Source organism: Lissotriton helveticus, chromosome 2_1, assembly GCF_964261635.1.
Source record: "Lissotriton helveticus chromosome 2_1, aLisHel1.1, whole genome shotgun sequence".
Taxonomy (NCBI): domain Eukaryota; kingdom Metazoa; phylum Chordata; class Amphibia; order Caudata; family Salamandridae; genus Lissotriton; species Lissotriton helveticus.
In genome coordinates, this window is record NC_136059.1 from 459,550,241 (window position 1) to 459,577,249 (window position 27,009).

The 27,009-nt window shown below is 43.7% G+C and overlaps 1 protein-coding gene across 2 annotated transcripts in view; it reads left to right on the top strand.

Moving 5' to 3' along the window:
* IL31RA (interleukin 31 receptor A) overlaps positions 1 to 27,009 on the top strand; it is a 1,277,572-nt gene that overhangs the window by 1,185,729 nt on the left and 64,834 nt on the right. For both annotated transcript variants that reach the window (XM_078675103.1, XM_078675104.1), the window contains exon 14: positions 20,232 to 20,313. In XM_078675103.1, the coding sequence (XP_078531229.1) occupies positions 20,232 to 20,313 (82 nt within the window). The remainder of the gene's footprint in view (positions 1 to 20,231; positions 20,314 to 27,009) is intronic.

The following is a 27,009-nucleotide window of genomic DNA, read 5'->3' on the forward strand; positions in this document are numbered from 1 at the left end:
CTTTTCTGGGGATTTTCAATCATCACCTATGGACATGCCCTTTGATTGCTCCCATCTTATTGGAGACAAGGCAGATTCTGGACTGGAGCACTTTAAGAACAGCAGGACTAGGGCCAGGTCCTTGGGCCTTTTCATGGCTCCGTGCCACCCCAATCTGCCTTGTGCTCCTTTCGCGGCCACGGAAGGGGCTTCCAGCCATGTCATTACCTGCCCAGCCAGCGTGGCGTGTAAGCATCCCAGTCCCTTTGTGGCCAAGGGGGGTACTCCAATACCTTGTGGGCTGGGCAGCCAGTGGTTGGGCAAGTCTACCACTTCCCTGGCAGCCGCACCCTCCAAGCCGTTATAGTCTGCCCTCTTACCAACATGGGCACCCAGCGGGGGTAGTATACACTGGACCAGTGGGTTTTGCAGATTGTTCAAAGGGGCTACTCCCTCCCCTTCGAGACTACCCCTCCATCCATGCCAACCACTTACGACAGGCTGACTGAGGACTACTTATCTCTTCTCCACTAACAAGTGACGGCTTTCTTGGCCAATGGAGCAGTAGTGAGAGTACTGATACCAGAAGTGGGTCATGGTTGCTATTCCAGTTACTTTCTGGTGCCCAAAAAGGACGCAAGCCTTCGTACTATCCTCAGCCTGCACTGTCTTAATTTCTTCCCCAAGAAGGAGAAATGCAAGATGCTCACTCTTGCTCAGGTTCTGTCTGCCTTGGACCAGGGAGACTGAATGGTAGCATTGGGTTTGGAGGACACATATTTTTACAGCCCCGCCCTGCCGGCGCACAGATGTTACTTGCGGTTCACCGTGGGCCACAAGGGCTTTTAATTCGCTGTCCTGCCCTTTGGCCTTACCAGCGCCCATGGTTGCAGCTCATCTGTGGAGACCTATCACGACGACTGGCTGTTGAAGGTGGGCTCATCCCAGGCTGTTGTCTCGTACCTCCGCACTACAGTGGACCTCCTGCATTCGCTGAGGTTCACTATCAACATGCCGAAGTCACACCTGACTCTCTTTCAGATGCTCCCTTTAATTGGAGCTGTTCTTGACACGTTGCAGTTTTGAACTCTTCCTCCTGAATGGTGAGTCCAGGTATTTCAGGCTATAGTACCAATGTTTCAGCCTCTATCCTGGATTTTGTTGAGACTGACTATGAGGCTTCTGCGCCTCATGGCCTCCTGCATCCTGCTGGTGACGCATGTCCAGTGACATATACAGGGTTTGCAATGAAGACCCGAATCCATAGATGCAGCATCAGGGGAATCTCTCTTACATGATCTCGGCGGGAACTGCAAGAGCTCTGCAATGGTGATTAATGGACCACGCAGTCAGGTCTGACAGTAGGGACAGATGCGTCACTCCTGGGATGGGGCGGCCATCTGGGAGAGGGCGAGATCAGAGGCCTCTGGTCTCTGGCAGAATCCGGACTCCACATCAGCCTGTTGTAGCTCCCGGCGATTCGGCTGGCATTGAAAGCTTTTCTACCCTCCATCAAGGGAAAGTGAGTGCAGGTGTTCAGGGACAACACTACTGCACTGTGGTACTGCAACAAACAGGGCAGGGTTGTGGACCCTTTGTCAGGAGGCCCTGCATCTCTGGAAAGGGCTGAAATGTCAGGAAATGTTCCTGGTGGTTCAACACTTGGAGGACTCTCTGAATACCACAGTGGATTAACTCAGCCGACGATGCCTAGCTGACCATGAATGGCATCCCCTGCTGGAGGTGGTGCAAGGTCTCTTTCAGCAGTGGGGAGAGCCTTAGTTAGATCTGTTTGCCGCCGCTGAGAACATGCAATGTGAGCAGGTCTATGCACTGAAGTTTCCAAGGTGGCTCTCACTCTGCAACGCTTTTTGTATCAAGTGGAGCTCAGGCCTCCTATACGCCTTTCCACCCATACCACCCCTGCCCAGAGTTCACAAGAAGATCAGGATTGATCGTGCATAAGTCATGCTTGTGGCTCCGCACCGGGCATGGAGAGTCTGGTATCTTGAGCTGTTGAGCATGGCCATCGGTCCTCCAATCAGGATGCCCCTTCGGGAGGATCTTCTGTTGCAGCAGCAGGGGAGGGTTCTCCACCAGTACATGTCAATGTTACGCCTTCTTGTGTGGACACCTTTTAACCTTCCTCTCAAAGTCGGTAACAACATCCTAGCTGCAGATTCCTTACTGACCAACCCAATCCAACCTTCCCGCTCTGTGAAACGATTTTTAGGGACAGCGCTTTCCCCTGTCTGGGCCCTAGTTTTCCACACTAGTAGTCAGTGTATTTCATGGCTTTTTGATTCTGGTGTGGAAAGTCACAAAAAAAAACTGACAGCGTTCTGGGGTGGCACCGCGTACGTCACTTCTAGCATGAACGATGCCAACGATGCCATGCAGAGCCAAACAATGCCACCCACCGACACGCAGGGGTACTGCTCAAGAAATGTTTCCGGATCTAGTCTGATGCCTGGGTATAATTCTAAGGTAAATAATCTGCAGCTAGATAATAGTTTCTACTAGCTAAGAAGTTACCAAAGGTAAGAAACTTGTTTGCCAAAGCAAAGAGTCTGGCTCTGAGCAGGGAAGGTGTAGGAAGGCATAGTGGGTGATGGGGGTAGGTGGCAGGAGGCCAGTCTTCTCTTAACATTAGGAAGGCAGGCCATGTTATGTATCACCCCTCACCTATTAGTCCTTGCTCCTATGGTTATTTTGTAAGTAGGGGCAAATGATTTGGGGAGGCCATATATAACATAAAAATATATATGCGTAAAATGTGAGTAGCAGAGATAGTTTTCACATCAGGTTTCTGAGTGACAATATAGCCGACTTGAGCTACATAAACAAAGAGGAAAAAGCCTCTATGAATAGTTTTTGTGCAGGAAAGTATCCCTTCCGGCACAATAACTATTCTAACCACAATGCAGGCATCCTTGCTTTGTGACACAAGGGGGCCTGCATTGGCACTAGGCTGCCTGAAGTGCACCAACTCTAGGAGAGCAGAACTGTGCCATATCTTTGTTGCCTAAAAAGCATAGAACAGAACAGTGCCATATATACTGTGCAGCAACTTCCCTTGCTGTTCTGAGTTGCGTTACATTTGTAAATATGCCCCAAAAGGTGTAAACGTTGCTTTATGGTTCTGATTACAATTCGGTTGGTAATCCCTACTCTGGTGCAAATTTCTCAAACACCCAGCATTTCCTCTTCACTCCACACAAACATTTTGCCAGGTAAAATCTGGGGAAATATGTGCTGTAATGCCCAGAGGATTGGTTGTGGTTCTCCTAAACCCCCATTACAACTCTTTCCCTGGGAGAAGCTCTTGCAGATCCTACATTCTGAAGGCTTGACAAGAATACCTGGTGGAGTGGAGACTGATAAGTTATACTTTTCAATGTGTCACTAAACCTAAATATCCTGTTTGCTTTGAAATTAGCTGTTACTACTGTCTTCAGCACATTGTTTTACTTAGAAACCTAAATATATCAGTAACATCTTTAACTCTATAAAGTAAAGGCAAAGAGCGTAGCTCTCTATGGAGCTGAACTCTGGGGCCACACAGGCTCTATATAGTTGAGTGTGGTAGAGATCAGATTTCTAAGGCATTTTATTAACCTCTCATAGAGCACCCCTGCCCTCCCCTGCTACAGGACATGGGGTGAATCCGATCTCTTTCACAATCCAGATGACACTCCTAGTTTTTTGGCACAGGCTCTATTCAACTCCTGCACTCCCAATGATGGAGCTTCTAAAAACAAAAGGCCACCTAGGAATCTCTTGGTTGTCCTACTTTTAAAAGACGTTCCACACCTTAGCTCTTGAAACTATCTGGGACAACCAAGAATAGGCTTCCAGGTACTCTTGACAACTGATAAAGGACCAGTGCGGGGATTACCTCTGGGGTGAAAAGATCACAAATTGCAAGTCTGACAGACTAATTTCTTGATCACAAAATCATGCCATCATATGAAGCGTCACTTGAGGCCATACAAGGCTCTCTCCCAAGGCAGCTTTACCTGAAATTTAGGTATGGGACACTCACGTTTGCACAGTTTACCTATAAATGAGAAAACTCAAAAAGGCCTATCAAATCTTTCCCAGTATGTAGCAAGGCTCTCAAATCAATTTCACACTTTGTATTCTTTTGTGCTGCTTACCAAGCACCGGTCAAGAAATGGATCGTCCTACTGAGCCAACTATTAGTACTTGGGACCGGTAGTGGCTTCTGGAGGGAGTGCTGCCGGCGGGGGAGGGTTGGGGGGTAGTAAACTCGGCATACGGCCGATCAGAGTTAGGTAAAGAAATAAAACAAATTATATTGCGCGCGCTGCAATGCCAACTACGTTGCAGCACGCGCAATTTAATTGGTTTTATTTTTTTATTTCTTTACCTAACTCCAATCGGCCGTATGCTGGAGTTTACTACCCCCCATTGTGCCCCTCCCCCACCCTGCTCACCGCCCCGCAGCACTCCCTCCAGGAGCCGCTACTGCTTGGGACACAAGAAATAGCTCTTAGGATCCTTAAGTCTGACACCAGTGAAGTGATCGTGGCTAATATTCTAATCTAAATTCATATAGGCTGCTTGGCTCATTCAAAAGTGACTAGGAGAACCAACTCTCCCCCTGCAGGAGTCTTAGGAGGCAGTATTATTTATCTGTGAGTTGTGTTTTTCCTTATTATGTCATATTCTTAAATATAGGATACAGGACTGATAGGAAAACTAATTGAAAATGCCTGAACATAACAAGAAATGTTTTGTACTGCTGATTTTACTGTGTGACTGTATTTACTAACTGAAATAATTCAGTGATTTTAAAACGATGGAATGTGCATTTTGTTTTTACTGCCAGATGAGCCACCTGCTATATTTTATTGTTTGTCTTATGGATTTATATCCTAAATAAGCATTACATTTATAGATTATTTAAAATTAGGGAAGCCTTGACATTATCTACACTGTATTAAACTTCATAACAAGTGGTATGCAAAACGCCTAGGAAATATTGAGATTCTGCCCCCTAGCTGTGATTATTGCCTTCTTATAAGATTTGCTACTACCTTTTTTAAACCTTTTCTTTACTTTTTACCCATATTGATGTGACTTGTTCTGTGCACTTTACCAGTTACCATATTCTAACTCAAGGCACTTTTTCTATTTTTATATAGCTGACGTTTTTGTTGTTTTGGTCCTTGTCTTAGCAGGTACACACTTTAGTGATAAAGATGCAATGTTTTGAAGCAATTTTATTCAAGAGAATTGTTCTTATTTTTATCTCATACTGTTTATTTTGTTTTATGCATTTTGATATCTATACTGTGCACTTTTATGGTTCAATGAACTGAAATAAAGGTATTTTGTTGATGAGTAACATCTTGTGTGGCTTGTTTGTTTGAATGTATTGTGTTGTATTTAAGATAACAGGTTTCAATATCCATTACATTTCACATGATGTGATGGTGCTTGTAAGTGTTTTTACACCAAATAACATATGTGTGTTTCATATTGTAAATGTCTGTTCTCTGTTTACGGCAGATTTTCACTAGGTATGTTCAAGTTGCAATCTTGCAAGTGTTGTGAACGTTTCATAGAATTTCATGGAAATAACTACAACTAACATGATGCCTTATTTCTGTTTTGTGAAAATAATATTGCAATCTGGTTTTGCTCATTCTCCGTTTTCCATCATATTTTCACATATGGTAAAGTGTCATTTATTGATCAATCTCTATTTAATGCTCTCTTTTGAAAATTCTTTGTGTTGAATTTTGTATGTTGTCCTTTTCTTGTGATGTAATTGAATTGATGTCATCAGTTTCACAAATCAAAGTTTGTTGACCTAAACATCTTAAGGTGTGTACATTTGTATGCTGAATATAAGTGGTATATGTTGTATATGTGAAACAAGTACTCTGGATTGTTTATATGATGACGAATGTTAAACATGATGCAAAGTTGTATAAATGTCTGTTTTGTATCCTGCTAGGACTTGGAATGGTTAATTTCACAATTCTGCTTCTTTTGTGTTGCATTGAATGGTTGGTGCATTTCATGATTAGTTATTCATTCTTTTTTTCAGGACATCTTACCTGTTTATTTGAAGTAGTTTTGTCTGAAATGTAAACTATGTAAATAATTACAATAACACTGTAAGGTATAATCATGATATTGAATTCCTTTTCCCTTTTAGGTTGCTACATTTTTTGCTTGAAACTTATTGGATGTGCAATCCACACTTTTTCAATATATTCATTTTGTGACATTCTTCATAGGTCCAACAGCCACAGCACGTGGCCAAGCATCCATCACTGAGGAAATCTTAACTCCAGCCCAGGATCAAACCTTCAGGGAGGACTCCACTCTTGAAATTTCGGATGAAAAGGAGCTAGCTGGTCCGTCTAGTCTGCCTGTGCAGACGGCTCCAATGAGTCTCACTCGGCCAACACCTACACTTTCCACCCCGGCTGTTACAACACCTCAGCTTACAGATAACTTCATTTCCTATGTCCAGTCCAACATCACACCAATCTTGTGCCACCCAGTCCTAGTTGCTGTTGGGGCAACACCACCTCCATTTTAGCAAGGAACCAGTGGGATGGGGTACACTGGGTCAAGGGCACAGTGTAGTTGGGATATGGGCCCTGGGGGGAATCTGTGGGCCAGCATAGTGAGGCCACTGGCTTCACGGTCACCCAAGCCACCATCAACCAAGTCTTGGGATCCTCGATCAGTCCCAAGACATGATGGGCTAGGTCCTTTCAGAACACTGGTTAATGAAGCAGTTGCAGAGGTAGAACAATGTACAGATGTAGAAGCTGAATTTCAATGTGGTCTCCCTGACTGGGGGTGCTGCATGACATTTATTTACACCTATATGTGCAGGGGTTTTCCAGCACCATCTTCCTCTTTCTATGTTCCATCAACAACTGGGCCAACTACATCTGACTCAGCCACAGAAAAGGAGGTCCTGCCACAAGCGGTAACACCTGCACCTACCTTGGTCTCTACAACTATGAATCCACCAGCCCCCCACAGGAGCACACATTCATCTGGACCACTAGGAGAAGATGGCATGACAACTACCACCAAGAGACGCACAACCTAACGTTCTCCAGTTTATGACTACCATTCACTCTGTGGAGTATTTTCTGGATACATTTACCTCTCTGATGCCAGTTGCATTTGGGACATTGGACTTCAAACAATTTTGGCTCTTCAATAATGGTTTCATTCACAATGAGTGACATTTTCATTTTTTGTTTGCTTTTTAGTTTTATCCTGCTTATTTGCTTTTGTTTGATAAAAGCAAAACTAACAAAGCCAATGACTCGTGTTGTAGTTCTTATATATATATTTTTTCCCTTCGATCATATAATTCAAAATGTAAACAATCAAATAATTGTTTATTTTTGAATGAATTGCAAGTAAGTTTTCTCACAATGTTCTATCATGATAACAAAATACAAATACCCAAAACTCATCAACTAGTACTTTATTAAATTTTAAAAAGATTGGTCTGTCAAATTTTTCTTAACAAACCATACATAACATAAATACTCAGTGCCATTTCCACATTTCCAGTTCTACACCTTGCCACCATGAAAGAAGGGGATACAATCAAAACAATCAGATTCAGTAGGCAAAATATTATTTCATGATGTCATCAGATGGGGCCAGATCTTTGCCTCACAATAGGAATTGCACAACAGTAACACCAAAAGTCATAAATCCTAGCAGTACTCAATTTTTGGGCCACAGGATCATTCCAATATACTGTTGTAGTATATGGGGGAATGTCACAACCAACTTTAAGTTGTGTGCGATAAGAAGTTCTTTCTACAGAGATGTAACGGGGTGGGTTTGCCGACTCACCCCGATAACCGTGATAATGTTGTGCAAAGTGACAGGACCTTGTGGGACACAACAATCACTCCACCACCCTCTTGTCATTTACAGCAAGCGGACTACAGAGGGACCGACTACGTGGTAGACACACGCATGGAGGATGAGTGTGCATGGCCCTTTAACTCAGGAGATGAGGACGAGTGGGCGGGGTTACAGGAAGACGTGCTGACGTCAAATACGGAAGAGCCGGAGGACACGGTGTGCTTGTACACCCGGAGGGAGAAGAGCGTGGGAGGTCGGAAGGAGGAAGAGAGCGTACGCAGAACTACGGAGTCGAAGCCGAGACGAACGGAGGGCGGAGGAGAGACCCCGAAGCCGGAGGAAACGCCTGGAGGCCAATGTTCCCTCGAGCCGCCCAGCCACTCACCCGGGGGAGGTGTGTTGCTACTCCAGGTGCGTGAGAAGATAAGGGGCTGGGTGGGACGGAAGGGCGTGCCTGTGTAACATAGTCGTGTTCCCTTGTCCCGGTTCCCCTACCTGCGCACTACCTGTCCCAACAACACTGTATATAGGAATCAAATCACCGGTGGTTGTGCCTCCTCACTCCCTTCCCTAGCACGGTTACGTGAGAGACATCGATCTCACCAGTTGCTTTCTTTTGTTTTGTTTTTGGTCCCGCGACTCTAGAGCAAAGACGGACCCTGAGGACCAAAAGCCCCGACAAAGCCCGGACGGCTATCGGAGGACTGAGCCAGACAAGTCCAGAAGTCGGAGGGCCACCCGGAGTCGATCCCCAAGAAGACCCATCCCTGTTAGGAAAACTTGTTCGGATTATCTTTTGGCATCAATAAAGCCAACAGTAACGAAAACACGTCTGTTGCCCTTTACTCCTGTGTCGCATCCGCCTGACCCCGCTACAAGAGATGAAATTAAAAAATAAACCATTCGGAAGGCCATCACCAAGAAGGTGCGGGTCCTGGGAATCTACAAGCTGCACAGCATTGATTGACGGAAAAGCTGGGAGAACCTACAACACTGGAACAAGAAGTCATCAGTCGTCCAGTGCAGCAAGTCCACTGAACATGTGAAGTGCATTCATCACACCTTGACCGCCCTAATGGCCTGCATATTTGCGCTGACCTATCTTGAGTTTGATGGGCAGTTGAGAGACCAACAGCAGAATCAAGGAGGTAAGTTCTAGTTGAGTTTAACATGTTAAATGACAAATTTTTGTAACAGCAACTCATTTTGCCATCAACATTAAAGTTGACTCATGTCCAACTCACAAGAAGACATCTTGAAGGTATAGGTTTTGAATAAGGTGTATGATGATGTGTTTTGTATATCAATTTGCAGAAAAGGATACCATGATTTCTGTTCACTACCATAGGACTGGTTGTTTGCAGTTATGAGGAACAGTTGTACCAAACAGGCCTCTAGTCTTTATTGTGTCAGGTGTGATGCTCCTTCACTATTGTGAATGATGTAAGGTTAGCCCTTTTACAGGTGACGTAGCATAAAATGCGCTTATGATACAGTGGATGTTCCAAACGTCACATTGGTAAGTTGGCTTGATACATAATCAAGAGTAAGCAAGTGAGCCAAAATGTTTACTAATATCAGATTAAATAGCTACATTTTAAATTCAAAACATATCCCAAATGTGTTTTGATTGCAAAATACTATTTTATTCATGTTAAAAGTGACAGCTTTGCATGATGTCTTACTCCTTCACAAAAGTGCATGTAAGCCAGTCTGTTTTATATATTTTTTAATTTTGTGAAAGGCATACAATTTTGGGAAAAACTCAGGAATGTGTACACGTTGATGACAGAGTAACACATACCCAAGCCCATTTTTCAATGCCCTTTGTTATGTCCAGATGATAAATCAATGATGGAGATAATTGGATACTTCAAGGAACTTTTGCAGATGGAATGTTCATCACATATGTGTTGGAGTATCCCTTCTGGAAAACTCAAAATGTAGGCCCAAATCATGACTCATTAGGAAAAGGTAGACATGCATCAAGGTGTAATCGGATACATAGTGTGAATTCAGTGTGAATCTTTGATGTAAAAACTATATAGGAATCAGTGTATGCAATATTTACCGTGATGTTGTACCAATCGTTGCCTAAAGTTAAAGGTAATATATTTTTTACATCTTCACAACAGTAAAACAAACTTGAAATCACCTGAGATATTTAGGAGTCAAATGTGAAAATGTTTTTGCTCTCTACTAAAATGGATTAGAAATTAATTAAGCCCTATGTATTTACTTATGCTGTAGAAGTCATTTGCCAATCCACAAAAACATATTTCTTAATTTTTTCTACAGCATAGGTATATACATAGTGTGTGATACATTGATAAGCTTCTTCAGTACTGAATCCATATAATTTTTACATTGGAAATATACTTTATTTGCTTGAAGTAAGTGTTACAATTGTGAAATGCCCAAACAAAGGAAAAAGGCTTTCAGTTTATACAAATATTGGTACAGCATTGCAGTATTTGTTGACACACATTGATTCATATTTTACTTTTTGTGAATGAAAATAATGCAGATATTTTGACCTTGTAAACACACTGTACAAAGGTATTTATTTTTGACTGATATTATTTTTGGTGACATACGTTCACAATTCTAAATAACAAAGCCTAATCATTAAGAGGTGTTCAACAGTTCTGGAGAGAATTGAAAATGAAAAGAGACAAGATCATACATGATATAGGAGCTATCATGGGGAATAACAAACCTGTGACCAAATAGTTTTTGAAAATGTTGCCTACGTTTATGAGATAACGAGGATGTAGAACCAAAGTTTGAGAGTCTTGAAGCAGGTGAAATATGAAAAGATGGAAAATGTTTTGTGATCAAAGTTCATGATCCATTAGTTCTGTTCACACAAATACAATAAAACTATTGTATATGTCATGTCAGCATCATGAGGAGCAGATTAAGGAGAACTTGGCGACGCAGGTGGGGAAGCATCTGGTCACTATGTTTCGGGTGCGGAGACCATCTACACCAATGGACACAGTGGCATGAAGACCACCAGCCTGCATCCTTGTCTGTCACCCAGAGAACCATCTCCATCCTACCTCTTGCTCCAAACCAGTTGGCCAAAATCGTACCCTAAAAGGGGTGGCGTCTTCACTGCAGGCACCTCTCCCCCTCTCCTAATGCCCCCGGCAGCGCTGAGTGAGGAAGCTATTGACCTCATACAAAAAATCTCTGTAGGCCAGACTTTACTCCTGAATGCCATCCAGGACCTTAATTGCCACATGTAACAAATGGTAGCATACCTGGAAAGCATTCATAGTGCTATTTCTGGCCTGTAGAGATGATGTATAGGTCTAACCTCCTCACTGACCACAGCCTCCCAACTAGCCCAATCGTGTGCCCAAACTCAGGCCCCTTCCCCATCCCTATTCCCAATTTCAAGGCCTGTCCCAAGCACACTCACTCCTTTGCATGTACCCACTATAACAGACCCAAGCAGCACACATACACACGAACACACCAAGAAACACAAGCACACACCCAAACAACATACAAACACTACAACTACACCCACCACATCCACCGCCACAACCACTGCACCCATCATCTCCACACACAACCACCACATCCACTACCACACCCACAACTACCACACCCACCACCATACCCACCTCCACAACACCCACAACTAAAACCACCACCACCACACCCACCATAACACCCATAACCTCCACACCCAACACCATAACCCCAACAACCACCACACCCACAACCACCACCACACCCACCACAACAACCATGTCTACCACCACATCCACAAGCGCCAGCACACCCACAAGCAACCACCAGACCAACCACCTCAACAGCACATTCATCTAAACATACACACTCACGCAAGCCCAGCCCATACCCACAACAACACCAACCAAAAGCAAACACCCACACTCACCAGAATACCAAACACCTGCCAGGAAACACACACCCAAACGTACAAAACATACACCAGACCTGCATGCAACAGCACAACAGACAGACACATGCACATCACACACTCCAGCTCCTTCTACCTTCAAAACCCAGTTCTCTCCCACCCCTCCTACCCTTTATCCTAGTTCTGCTTTTATTAATACTCTGAACTTTACCCCTGCCAAACCCAAAACCACCCCACCCAAACTGAAAACTACCCCTCTGAAACCCAACCCCGCCACTCCCAAACCAACCCCTCCCAAGAAAGATCATTGAGTTGTCTGCTCTGTGCGCACTAGATGCTCCTTCCTGAGGAGGTTCCCCTTGGCAGCTCTATAGGAGGCAAGATTGCAACAGGAGCAAACAGTACAATCTATTGGCATTTGTATATATTTTCTGTTTATTATTAGAAATGAGAGAAATATCTTGTGATTTTAATAAATAAAGGTTGTACATTTCACCAAGTTTGTCCTGACATTAATATTCGTTTGCACTTGTTTGATTTCTAAAAATGTTTAGGACTACAATGTGAAGTACACATTTTTTATTACCATTATGGCAAGAAATAAAACAGATTTTTTAATTGTCTACTTTGTTAGAATCATACACTGGTTAAAATAGTATTGGGCCGATCTACAAGAAACTAACACAGCACGGTGCCGCAAGTCATTTTGCTGCGCTGTGCTGCGTTAGTTTCGAAACACAGGGGTGCGACATATTTACAACAATATGTCGCATCTCTGTGCTTCCCCCAGCGCTAGCGCACAAACTGCTGCCATGCCCTGGTGTAGGCACCCTTGCAACATGGTGCATAGAGGCCTGCGTAGTGGGGTGATTGTTTTTGTGCAGGAAGGGCCACCTTCCTGCACAAAAACAATCAATTGAGGGGATTTCCAGTGTCAATGCGTGCTGTAGAATACAGTACGCATTATAAAGAGGGAAAAACAAGGAGTAATGAAGACATTTCTCCTCGTTGCAACTCGCTACGCAACCCTTAGGGTGGTGTATCACACTGACGCATTTCCAAATCTGGAAATGCATCAGTGGACATGGATGTTGCGTGGGACCACCCACAGCAACAACCATGTCACGCCCCTAACACGCAAAGTGTTGCGTGAACAAGGGCGATATTTACAAGCACAGGTTACGTCACGCAGGGTTACTTTACCTGTTCTTGTAAATATCACTTAGCAGGCTGCGCCACCGGTGCGTCACGCAAGGTGATGTACCGGCGGCGCAAGGGGCTTGTAAATCTGCCCCTATGTATGGTAATTTGACTTAAGGTGCAAGTATTCATCGCGATAATGGAAACTTGAACCAACAAAAAGATGTTATAATAATTTATTACAGTAATAATACAGGTGTGTTTATTTCAACTTGACAAGTCATAGGAATAAACAAATGTGCATTACACCTTAAAAAATATGTGGCAATTGAAAATGGATAAAGTCCAGGAATTGCACTAGAAAAGGGGAAATGTTACATGGATTAATATGTTAACTGATTGAAGTTTGGGAATTACATTAATTTAACAGGTAATCAAAAAATCAATGTTACACCTTGTCTAGTGCAATTTCTACAATATGTTACATTTCACTTATCCCAATGATGTGCAATGCATGTTATTAATTTGACAATTTACACAATGTATTTCAACACACCTGTATGGTCACTTTTTGATTTTTGGATTGATGTTCTTTTTTGTGTAAGTGCCCTTTTTTTTAAGGCAGCTTGCACCAAATTTAGAAATACAATGTAATCATGTAGGTGTTTTTCATTACATTTCTTAAATGGCAGCATTACACACACATATGCATTGCATATTGGTATGCTCTTGCTTGTTAGAGAGATTTGAAAATGCACAAGTCCATAGCTATTGTAAACACCCACACCAAAAGGGAACAGGTAAAAGTGGGGCTTTCCTTTGATTCCGGCCACCACAGGGTTGATTTTCTTCATCATCAAGCAGCAGAAGCAGGACTTGGAAGATCGGATCCATAGTGGAAAAGGAAGTGTGAAAGTGAGAAAAGGTGAGTTTCTGCCTTGTATCCCTTCCAATCCACAAACTCAGGTGTGTTGGTTTTGCCTCCATAGCCATGGTGGCGGGAAGGTACATCATGATTGGCTCCGCGGTCAAACTGGCTGCCCTCTTTTCAACAGCCACTTTTGCCTATTGCGCCATCAACGCGGGTGAACATGCCTGGCAGAGTTGGCGACACACCGGTCTTTTGTCCAAAGACCCGCCAGCATCTAAATAGAGTGGGCGGACAGGAAATCCAATGGAAAAGTGCTGCCAGAACCATTACCATCAAGATCTAAATCAGGCCCTGAGAAACTTTGCAACAAAAATCTGGGTAACTATCAATGTGATTACTTTAAGTTACTTAAGGCGACCACCTCCAGCCGAGTACCAGTCAGGGGGCCTAGGAAGGTCCACATAAACATTTACCTCAAAGAAAGAAGCAATCTTCAGTGAATTCCAGGCACTTTTAGCTCCTTGCAAAGACACCAATGGAAGTGGTCCTGATGTAAGGGATACAGGATGCTGAAGATTCTCAAGAATGCGGGGCATGCAATGCTATCAATAGAACTCTTCCTGCAGCTACTCCTCGGTCCATGGGCTTGGTGAGATGTTCCTTACCACAGGAGTCGACGTCCCTAGAAGTTCTTTTGGTCCTGGCAAAAGTCCAGTCGCCCCTGTCCTAGGTCCAGCCAACTCAGGTCAACTTTGAGTAATGGGTCCTGGTCCTTGGTGCTGGACATCAATGAGAATCGGTGATATGAAGATCTGGCCAAATGCCCTTGAAAGGCAGCTTCTTCTTTAAAGTTTGCCTTGTCGGAAAACAGAGGTGTGGCTTCCTGCCAGGGAGAGGTAACACCTCTCTCCTGCATAAGGTTCAGTTGTCTCCTTTCCTTGAGGTTGTTTGCATGCCTCTCCAAGAGGGCACAAGGCTGTCTCAGAGACAGGCCCAGTGTCCAACTGAGGGCAGGCACAAGTGGGCAGATTTATCATTATTTCACACAGCACAGAAAGCCCCCTTACTGCACTGCATGAAATGTAAAGGGCATACGGCGTATTCCTGTCACTGGCGTACAATATGCAGCCTAGCCCCAATGCAGTCACCCTTGCGCCATGGTGTAAGGATACCTGTGTTGCAGACAGGTATGTTTTTGTGCAGGAAATGACACTTCCATCCACAAAAACAATCCTGTGAGGCATTTTCCTTGTTCTATGTGAGCTGCAGAATGCAGTACATTTAGAAAGAGGAAAAAACTCCTGGGGAGGCTAGCATTTTGACACATTCCCAAATCTATCAGTAATGATAAATCTGGGACTGCACCAAAATCCACGGGTGGATGTTTGGGAACACCCATGCTACACCCATCAAATGCCTCCCTGGGGCAGAGTAACGCAATGCAGCGACTTGCGCTGTGTTGCATTAATCTTGATTTATCCAGTCAAGCAGGGACATGCAAGGTGGCCTAGCAGGGCTTGATCAGACTTGATCTGACTTATTAGTTGTGTCGCTCTTGCGCCCCTTGCTCGGTGCAAGGGCGATGCAACTCAATGATAAATCTGCCCATGGGGATTTAGGGCAACAAAGTGGCAACTTTGTAAAATTTGCAGAATGCAACAAGTTAAATTAATTCCAATTGAGCATCAAGTCAGGCTTAAGGTAACAAGTTGTTTGATACCTTACGGTACCAACATTTGTAGTCCCAGTCAGAAGTTAAAGAGCTGATGTGGCAGCCTTCAACTCCACATCACCAATGAGGCTACTAGCTTTTTCCACTATAAAAATGACAATTGCTGATTTCTACTGTAGGAACGTGTAAAAAATAAATGTTTCACTCTCTAATACACAGAACCCTACCTTAGGGCTTCCTATGCTCTTTAAGGGTGATTTACATATTTTAAAAAGGCAGGACTTGGCTTTGCCAATACTTTAAATGGCAAAGTCAAGGTAGCTGTTTTAAAACTGCCCTTCCAGTCTCCAGTGACAGACTAGGAGCCATGTTTTACAATTTCACACCCAGGGCAGCATAACCAGTGCTACAGTCCCTGTGACGAGCCTCTAACATACATTCCCTGGGTACCATCTACTAGGGAACTTACAAGTAAGTTAGCGTTTTCCAATTAGATATAAGTCAATTCAACATACACACTTTCAGGTCAGGACAAAGGCAGTGAGTTCTGGTTAGCACTCTCAGAGTCGAAAAACCAGGCGCATCACTCCAAAACTTTTGGGATGACCACACAAAAGAGCCATTTCCTTACAGTGCGGGAACAGTATTTCTCTAGGGTTTATTATTACATAGTAATTCTTGAATCTGAGAATGAGAGTATTTCCTCTGAAATGTTATTGGATCAGGAGAGATACACTTGCCTGGATATACATATATGTGAAGATGTAGCTTTATTGGTAGAGACACGCGACTTTATATCTCAGAATGGTTAAAAGAAAACCAACTTAACCTGCCACATTAGAACTTGTTTTTCCTCATTTTCACTCCCCGTTTGTCTCTTGTTTGACTGACCATGTAGATATAATGGAACATTTTAGTAGCTATCTGTAGGAAAGGGCCCCTTTTTGCATGGTTACCCATCTATTTTTGCCTGACAACTGATGCAACCTAATTTGCTGTGCCGTGAGTCCCTGCCAATCAGGTTCCCAGGGCCTGTGTTCTTTCCCAAGACTGTATCTTTTTATCCAGAATTGGCACATCCCTGGCCACAGGTAAGCCCCTTGTAAAATATACCTTGGGTACCAGGGAACGCTGCAGCACCTATTGTGCCACCCTTAGAGACCCTCCACTTTAACACACACATGCTGCCACAGCAGGCTGAGGGGCATATTATCAAGACAAGCGATACAATTATCGCTGTTTTAGCGGCCGAAAACTGCCGCTAAAACGACGATAATATGCTTTATAGAATTCCAATTGAAGCCCATGTTAAATGTGAAGGACATTTAACATGGGCTTCAATTGGATTTCCATAGAGCATATTATCAAGCCCATTATCGCGGTTGTAGCGGCAGTTTTCTGCAGCTAAAATGGCGATAATTGTATCGCCTGTCTTGATAATATGCCCCTGAGTGTTTTCGCACAGAGAAAAGTGAAGAGTCGCCATGCCTGCAATCCACTGCCTGAGGCCTAGGTAAGTCAGCCCTCTAGGAGGGTGCACTAGCCCTAAGGTGAGGGTACAGAGGCACGCACCCTGTACCCCTACAGTGTCTAAGTTCATTCTTAGACATTAAAGTGTAGAAAAGCCCTAAAGAGTATATGGTCTGGAAGTTGGTCAATATGAACTCCACAGCTTCATAATGGCTTTACTAAAAACTGGGAAGTTTGGTAGCAAACTTCTCAGCACATTAAACCAACACTGATGCCAGTGTGGGATTTAATGTAAAATGCATCGACCAGCCCTGTTGTGATTCCTAAATTGATTCCCGCTGTTTGCCATCAGCAGACAGGTTTCTGGACCCCTGGGTAGACAGCCTCCACTCTCTGGGTCCAGAAACAAAGCCCATCCTGGTCAGAGGTGTCATGCCTCCTCCACCAGGATGTGATGGGTCCACGAAAGGGGAAGCTTCAAAGGGCTGCCACCTTTGGAAGCTGTCCCTGCCTTTTGCTGCACCCAGCAACTGGCTCCCACCTTTCCTGACCCCACTTTGGGTGGGAGAATCGGTGGGAAAGCCAAGCTAGGACAGGAGGTGTGCCCACCTTTGCCAACCCCACCCCTCAGGTGGGGGAGGCGTGGTGAAGCACACATCTCAGTCCTCTCCATCTTGAAGATGAGGGGACTCAGCCAATTAGGAAAGAGGCTCATGCCCCCTCCCACTCGAGGGTGGCATAATAGGGGGTGTACCCACCCCAATGGAGGGACCCATTGCACACCCCTTTAAGGCCCCTACATTTTGTATCGAGGGGAGACCCCAAACCTTGCCTCCTTAGATTTGAGGAAGAAAGAAGAAAGACTGAAGAGCCGTGCTGACCCAGGAAGGAGAAAAGGACACCAACTGCTTTGGCCCCAGCCCTAACGACCTTTCCCGTCTATGACCTGCCTACAGCAAGAATCCCAGTGAGTCCAGCAGCCAGCAACCCCCAGAACCCGGATGACCTGCCCTGCAAGCACCTTACAGACTGTCTCCCGTGAGCACCGAACTTGCTCAAACAAAGCCTCACCTGCAGAATCCAGATTCCAGTGACTCCGCGATTCTGCAACCGACGTCCACGGCCCAAGTTCGAGTGGCCCTACACCACAAGGAGACCCTGACCTTGGATCTGGTGAACCCCAAGTTCCTTCAAGCTTCAAGATGATGCCCAAGGCCTCCACCTGAAGGGTCCTTTCGACCGAGACCGCAGCTGGTAATCCTGATGCCAGAAGACGCACCTGACACCCCATGGCCTTGGGTGGCCCAACTGACGGTGTCAGGCATCTCCCCTGATCCCTACTTACCTCTCCATCAGTTGGTCACCTTCAGGACGCCTCCCTGGCCGAGTTTGCAGCATCTTTGTAAAACCTAAGGTTTCCATTGTAAAGCACAAGGTGCCGATGCCTGTTTTGTACCCTTCACCTGACCGTTCCAGCGCTGCTGGTGGTGCAGCTCCTGTGCTGGTCGTTGGCCCCTGCGGTGCTGACCTTAACCCCAGGAGCTCTGCTCCCACACCACAGTAGCCAGCTCCCTAACCGGAGGCCCCCTTAGCCCCATTGGCTAACATTGGGCCGCTGCACTCTGCACCCGGCCACCCCAGTGCTGCTGATGGTGCGACTTGAGTGCCCATCTAGACCTTAGGGAACCTTGGTCCTATCCCCCAAAACTCACCCTCATAAGTCGTATACTTACCTGTGAAACCGCTAACACTTTGTCCATATTGGAACCCATGTAAGGAGATTTTGGGCCTGAAAAATGTCTGTGTTGAACTGTGTTGTATGAAAGAAAATAGATTTCTATTGCAGAGTGTAAAAAGTCGTACTTACCTTGTATTTAGAGATCCTAAGGAGTGGTATCTAGGCATACAACCCCCAGTACTCAAAGTAATCCAAGAGTAATTAAAAGTAATTACTGCGTCATTTAAACTGTTTTCAAAGCATATACAAACCTGTAACAATTACAACTTCAAGCACAACTGCATTTCCTTGAACAGTCTTGTATGTTGAACATATGTTTTACTTACCTGTGCTAGGACATGCTGGGTTTTAAAATAAAGTATAAGTATACCTTTTATTTTACTTACCTAATTGGTCTAGATTCTGTCTTGGAGTGTGTGTTTCAGTCCTTGATTGAGTGAATACAATAAATGGTTAACACACCCCCTGGATAAGCCTAACTGTTAGCCCACACTACCACAAAGAGAGTTGTTTGTACTTACCTAATTTAGTCTCTTTGCTATACCTCTGGGGACTCCCTGGACTATATTTACTTTGGTATAGTATGGACAGAGCCAGCTTCCTACACTATCTCTATTATTATTAAATTGAATTTGTAGGGCGCACAGCTACCCCCAGGAGTTTCCCGGTGCCGTACCGGTAGGAAAGAGAAGGTAATGAATGAAAGAAAGGAATTAGAGATTGAAAAACCAAGTCTTCAAACTTTTGCGGAATACACCATACACGGTTTCCTCGCATAGTGAGAAAGGTAGATAATTCCACAGGGTTGCCCTAAATAAGAAAAGGACCGACCACGCATGCGAGAGAGTTTGATTTTTGGGACAATAAACCTAGTCTGCTGGGCAGAGCGCCGAAGGCGCGAGGGTTGATATCACTGAACTAGTTTTTGCAAATATTTCGGGCACACTCCAGTTTTAATTTTAAATATATAGCACGGGGCTTTGAATTTGACTTGGTTCTCCACAGGCAGCCAATGTAGGTCGCGAAGGAAGCCTGAGACCGAGGAAGACTTAGGCACATGATACAGCAGTCTTGCAGCTGCATTCTGCACCACTTGAAGTATCCGGATCATTGCTTTATTAGAGCTCAGATAAAGAACATTGCCGTAGTCTAGCCTAGAGGAAAATCGGGCGTGGACTACTGTTCTCTGAGCAGAGAGGGGAATCGCACATAACATCTTCTTCAACCATTTTAACACAGTAAAACAGGTAGAGGACACCTTGGTGACTTGTTGTTTCATCGATAGATGTTCTTCCACCATGAAGCCCAAATTGAGAACATGATGTACCAGCAAGGGTAAGGCACCCATTTCGAAGGGCCAGTGTTGAGATCCCCAAAGGTCATGTTTTTTCCCTACGCTCTATATGCAGTAACATTTATTAACCACATTAATTATCTTCACTTTCATGGCCACTATTGGCATCTCTAAATATCAGTGGTCATTATCAGTGGTTTTTACTCCTCTAGCAGAACCCTTTTAGTTTGTGAAGGTATGAACTTTGTGTGAAACTAAATGACTGTTTCCTCTCTACAGCTAAAGAAGACGTTATCGCAATTATTGTGCCTGTGCTCTTTGCAGTTTTTATTGGGGTGATCTGCCTACGAAAAAAGCAAAAGTGAGTCCATGGCTTATATGTTTGTCTTATTTATTACTAATTTGTTGCCTAGATTTACTAATTTTTCATGCAATGCAGCAACATTTTTTGTGCTGCATTGTGCAAGAGCAAAAGGACCAAATGATGAATCATGACCCTGTTCCTCATGGGAACAGTCCAGCCCGAACTGACAAGCCATGGCCTCTCTGAAACAGAAACAAGCATCCTGGGACTGGTTTCGGGACATCAACTTTCATTAGCCAAGCTAGCTTGAATCTAGTGAAGCATTGTACACGGTAAACACATCTGGGCACACCCTTCCCACTTAGGTCAACAAAAGCAAGAGGAAAAATCATGGATTGAATGCAGTACAATACAAACATTCACCCCCAGTCACAAGGATATGGGTTTAATCCATCATTCTTGTGCCCCCAAGCTACCCCAGTTTGGACTAAGCCATATGCAAATCAGTCTTGACCCTGTTCCTCATGGGAATAGTCCAGCCCGAACTGCCAAGCAAGGTCCTCTCTGGAACGGCAACAAGCATCCTGGGACTGATTTTGGGGCATCACTCCTCATCAGCCAGGCTCGTTTGACTCTAGTGGGCAGTGAGCACTGGGCCCACATTTGGACATACCCGTCCCACTTAGGGCAACAAAAGAAAAGGGCAACAAAAGCAAAACAGATAAATGATGGACGGAATGCTGAACAATGCAAACATTCACCCCCAGGCTCAATGATCTGGGTTTAATCCATTGTTCATTTGCTCACCACCCTAGTTTGGATCCAGCCGTATGCAAATCAGTCTTGACCCTCTTCCTCCTGGGAACAGTCCAGCCCGAACTGCCAAGCCAGGTCTTTCTGGAAACAGAAACAAGCATCCTGGGACCAGTTTTGGGGCATCACCCCTCATCAGACAGGCTAGCTTGAATCTAGTGGTGCAGTGAGCACAGGACCCCCGTCTGGGCATACCCTTCCCACTTATGGTGACAAAAGCAAAAGGAATAAATGATGGACAGAATGCTGAACAATGCAAACATTCACCCCCAGTCACAAGGATCCGGGTTTAATCAATCGCTTTTGTCGCCATGGGTAATCCCCCGGGACTGGTCCCAGGATGCTTGTTTCTGGTCTAGGGAGGATGTGGCTTGGCAGTTCGGGTTAGACTGTTCCCATGTGGAACAAGGTCAAGACTGATTTGTATATGGCTGGGTCCAAACTGGGGTGGTGTGGGCGGAAATGAGCGATGGATTAAACCCAGATCTTTGTCACTGGGGGTGAATGTCTGCATTGTTTAGCATTCTGTCCATCAATTATTCCATTGCCAGTGTGCAAGTAGCAAAATATTTCTACTAAGATTTGCCTGCTTCTGCAGTCTTTGCCTGCTCTGGCGCTCTAACAAGTATGCCTTGCATGATGCATAATCTCACACTTTGGTGGAGAGGTGAGTGTGCACTGTGCAACATAAGTTTTTACTAGGGGCATACACTTGCAGTACAAATTCCTATCCCTAGACAAACTCAGAGGTGCCCCATGTATTAGGTGTGCACTTCAACACACATGCAATGTGCTGGTGATTTGAGGAAATGAACACATTTCCTCTTCTTTACTCCTGTTTCATATAGGCATTAGATATTGATGCAAAGTCAGGTCTGGCTATCTCAGTAGATCAGGTTTCCATAAAAACCCATGCATGTGAGCAATGATCTGTCCAAATAACACCCCACTGAGACAAAGCAGTGTGCAACTGATTTGATTTTGCGCTGAAGAGAGAGCAGATTTTCATCACAAAACACTTGTTGTGCTGGATAGTAAATATTTCATGCCACATTGCGTCAGTGCACAGCCTTAGTAAATCTGGGCGTGTATGTCTAGTTAGCTTTCTCCTTGATGTTTAGAAATTATCTACAGTCATGGAGGCTCAATAGTTTGTGTATCTTTTGTTTTCTTACATTATGTTAAATACACCACACGCTGCTGATCGCCAGACAGCATGTATAGAACCTCTGATTGACGGTTGTACTTTAAACAGTATTCTGATATTTTGTGAAACATTACACTGAGGAGAATATTTACTAATAGTTCACACAATGCAGTGCAGCAAGGCAAATCAGTGCACTTCGTTTCGTGAAAGGGAAAGAATTGAATAGCTGCCAATTCAAGAAGATATGGATCTGTTCAGCTTTGCATATGATCTGGCGCACTTGTGGTTGCCTAGCCCTAATGCATGCACCCTTGTGCCATAGTGATAGGGGGCTTTCATTACGAGCAGGATTGATTTTGTGCAGAAAGTGTACCAATCTTTAGAGGCATCTGCCTCGTTCTAAAGTGTGCTGCAGAATGCAGCATACATGGAAAGAATAAGTAATGAGACAACAGAAGATATTTCTCCTTGTTATGTCTCTGCCAGGTAGGTGCACCAGTTTGGGGCACACCCAGGTTTACAAGTCTTTGTAAATCTAGTTTTTGGTCAAAATACATGGGTGGATGTACAGGAATGCCCATGTTTCCTCATATAATGCCTACCGGAAGCAAAGTAATACAAGGCACTGCTATGTGCTGCCTTGCATTACTGTTAATTTACTAAACCATGCAAGGCCACGCAAATCAATATTGCGTGGCTTATAAAATGCCAAACACAGGGGCGGCCCTAACCACCTGAACCAGGGGCAGTCAATATCTAATCCAAACAGTGGTTCAAGAAGCAATTTACTAAAAAAGGGTGCAATACTTACAGACAAATACAAATTATAAACAACCAACCCCAACAATAGTTAATTAGAAAAAGAAGTAAAACGAAGAGAGAAGAGAGACCCATATACAAAGTAATTATCAAAAAATAAGCAAATTTATTACAATTAATATATGCTAAAAACAGCTAAGTCACTGGCGCTCAATACAATATGCTGGTACTAAGAGACAATCCCCCAGATTCATCATGCTCAGGTTTTGCGAGTCCTTAATAGCGATTATTAAGGAATCGCTATTAAAGACTCACAAAACGGGATGCATGTAGAAATCGCAATATTTTTTGAAATTTCTACTGCTTCCTTATTTGCGATTCGCTAATTGCTAAATCGCAAATAAGGAATGGCTTTCCCATTCATTCCTATGGGCCTAAAGGCCCATAGGAATGAATGGGGAGTCATTCCTTATTTGCGATTAGCAATTAGCGAATCGCAAATAAGGAAGCGATTTCAAGGGTGCCAGGGTGTCCAAAGGACACCCTGTAGCACCCCTGAAATGGTAATTTACACTGGTGTTGCGCACACACATGTCCAAAGGACATGTGTGTGTGTGACATACAACTTAGAAAAATGCACTAAAGTGCATTTTTCTAAGTTTTCGCTATTTACCACGTAGTCAGACTTCGCGGTAAATAGCGGCCCCAGATTGCGAATTCGCAATTCTACAATGGTTCATGAATTGCATTTAAGGAATCTCAAATTGAGATTCCTTAAATGCAATTATTCGCACTTTAGCGATTTCTAAATTTGCAATTTTTGCATTTGGGATGATGAATCCCAAATGCAAAAAAAGCGCTCGCAAAGGGCCAGATTCTCAGAATCTGGCCCTTTGCGAGACGATTTTGGCTTCATGAATCTGGCTGTATGTGTATTACAAACCAGACAAGTGGCAAACGAAAAAATACGCGTCATACAGAGGGAACAACAAGAAACAAAATAATGTGTCCTTTGTTAATGTTATGGCCACATATGCGTCGACTGTGTTTCGACCGCACTACAATCATACGGTCACCATCAGGACTTGCAAAGTCAGTTGAGCATCCAAAATTCTGTATAATAAAAATAAATATATACATATATGGGTCACATGTTAAAATAAAAGTAAGCTTCTGGAGTGAGAAAAAGAACCCCTTATAGCACACCACGTGAGAAGTAAATAAGAAAAGGTGCAGAAGAACCCCAACGCCTAGGTGACTATAGACAATGAAAAATTGCGTATTTCTAAAAGCACTCCAACGCTTTATTGCTTTCAAGCGTTCGAACAGTGTTTCAGGAATTTTCACTGCAATAGAAAATTCCATATGAAACAACTTGCATGTATACATCAAAGAACTGAGACAAGCAGTGCTAGTTTATCAAGCACTTACTAGAAATAAATGCTGGGCGAACCTGGTATAATTATACCACAGGGTAGAGAGACTTTCAAGCGGGCTATATCTGTCTATAAAATTCCGCAGATCATGCCACAAGACAGGTGAGTAAATCACCAATATACTGTCACGCCACAATTTGGCTAGAAAAAAGAGATATTTTCAAGGAAGCAAAATATATGCACTAGAATTAATAAGTCATTACAATTGCTAATCGCCTTTTAAACATATCTCTACGGATGTTGAACTATTTAGGCATCAGAAGAACGATATTCAATTGCTCAATTTAGGGCACGCCTTTGCCGAGAAAAATGTAAAAAGGTAAGGCATGAATCATGCGATAACGCTGGTTAGGCAAAAGACCAACAGCCATTTACTCGCCAAAAAACATGTACTAAAATGTTCAAGATACCATTGTTTGTACCACAATGCTCATGACAAGTGCGCCCATTTGCAAATGAATGTTTGTCTAGTCGCACATTCATATTGGCCAGAAGAGTATCGCTCGCTCCCGTAAGTTTGTAAGGAACGACTACATTACAGCAGTAAAATCAAGAAAACCTAGGGCCTATGGCATCTGCACTTGCAGTTCATTGCAAAAACAACTTTAGTAGTGACAGCCCAATGCTAAAGCAACATTTGCACTGGCAGTTCAGTACTAAAACGACATTTACACAGAAACACCAGGGTTAAAACATTATTTTCCCACTTAGGATCCAGTCCAAAAACAATGTTTACACAGAAAAGCAGTGTAAAAAAAACATTGTCACTGACAGTCCAGTGCAAAAGTAACATTTGCATTGACAGTACATTGCAGAAACAAACACCTGCAGTGGTCCAAGCGTGGGCAGCATTTACTCTGACCGACTAGCACAAACCGCTCCTCTAACCAACTTCTATAAAAGCAACATTGAGCCAGTATATATTTTTTTACAATTTTTTAACGGCAGTTGGCATGTGTAAAAGTGCCCTGAATCAGTGAAAATGATGTTTTATCTGATCCCCGTGTTCAGTCTTTTCAGGAACAGCCTCAGGAACTACATTTTGTTTGGGGCAGAGTCAAAGCCGGCAATGTGTGTGCCCAGGAGGCCTAGTGATGCATTGGCGAGGGTGATGTGTGCACTGCACCCACCCCGCCCTGAACAGCTAGTGGCTCCTGCATGCAAGAACTAGGCTGTGCTGACTGGTTGTAACAGAAGTGGCACATGGCAGGAGAATGTATACTCTGTGGGCGTCATTTAACTGAAGAGAAGCTCGAGTGACACATAATAGGGAAGCTAGCCGTAGCAAGCAGAAGGGGCTGGGCACACGCCACATTGGATATCCTTGGTAGCTCCCCGGGACTTTCTGAGTCAATGCTGGCCGTGTCCCTGTGCTTTGACCTCTGCTGGCGCTATTTTGCTCTCTCATCCGCGGCTAAACCTCACTGACTGATCGGAGAGTGAGTGGTTGGCAATGGTCCCAAACGAGCATATCGTTCCTCAAACTCAATGGATTATGGGTCAAGTTACCAGATGACTTTACATCACCCAGGACACAGAGCCTTAGTTTTCACTTAACAATTTATTGCATTCTGGGAGTTGTGGTTTACTTCAGTTGATCTACTCGAAATACACAGCTGGAAACAATGAATCGTCCAAGAAACATCCCAGTGTGTATAACTGGGTCCTTGGCAAGATGAACCTAAATTGTAAACATACATACACAACAATGCTAACCTTCAGTTCTCTCGAAACATAATGTGAAAAAAATCGCCTCAAACTGCCTCTTTGTTTCTACAGGGACCAATTACCATTTAGAATATTAAAATCTGATGAAGTAATTTACAGGTGAATACATGTCAGTTCAGCAAGTTAAATGAGAACCAGGTGGTTCTCTTCTGCAAAGTCCATATGGAAATGATACAACGTGACCATCAATTGATTCCCATCAGATACCCATCCTGTGCCGCCCTACATCATTTGGGATCCTTCAACCAAGGGTTGTGAGATGTAACCACAATCAAACTGAGTGATATGCCGCCCAATCAAACAGACAGGATCTACAATTGAGGGATTACTGTAAATTGCATCAGGAAGGTAAATGACTAGCAGTGCAACAGAAAATAAGTGAAATAATGGTGCTTAGAACGTGAGTGATATAAAATGGGTTATGAAAGTGGAAAAATATGATTTAATAGTATCCTATCCATACCCAATGCTAAAAGAACAGTGCAAGGTAGTGTTAAACAAATAGCTACCCGGATGGTAAAGAGGTCAACATGTTTCTGCGGTAACGTGGAGTCTCGAGATCTCCGCCTGCTTCATCAGGACCTATATTTATTGCTACTGCTTCAGTGTTTAAGAATTGGAATATATGAAAAAAGTGTCACCTGAAATTAGCCAGTACAGAAGATCAAGATCATCACAGTGGCAAAGCAGGGCAAAAAATAAAATAAAATGCAATGAAACACCTTAACATTTGCGACAGTTTGCAAACCACATAGTTTATGTGTAAAATTATAAATAGCTAATAATTTTATTAGTCAATGGGTCTCAAGTTAGTAGACCTATTAGATTGAGTGCCACTTTTATAGCAAAAAATGTTTAAACAGAATTGTA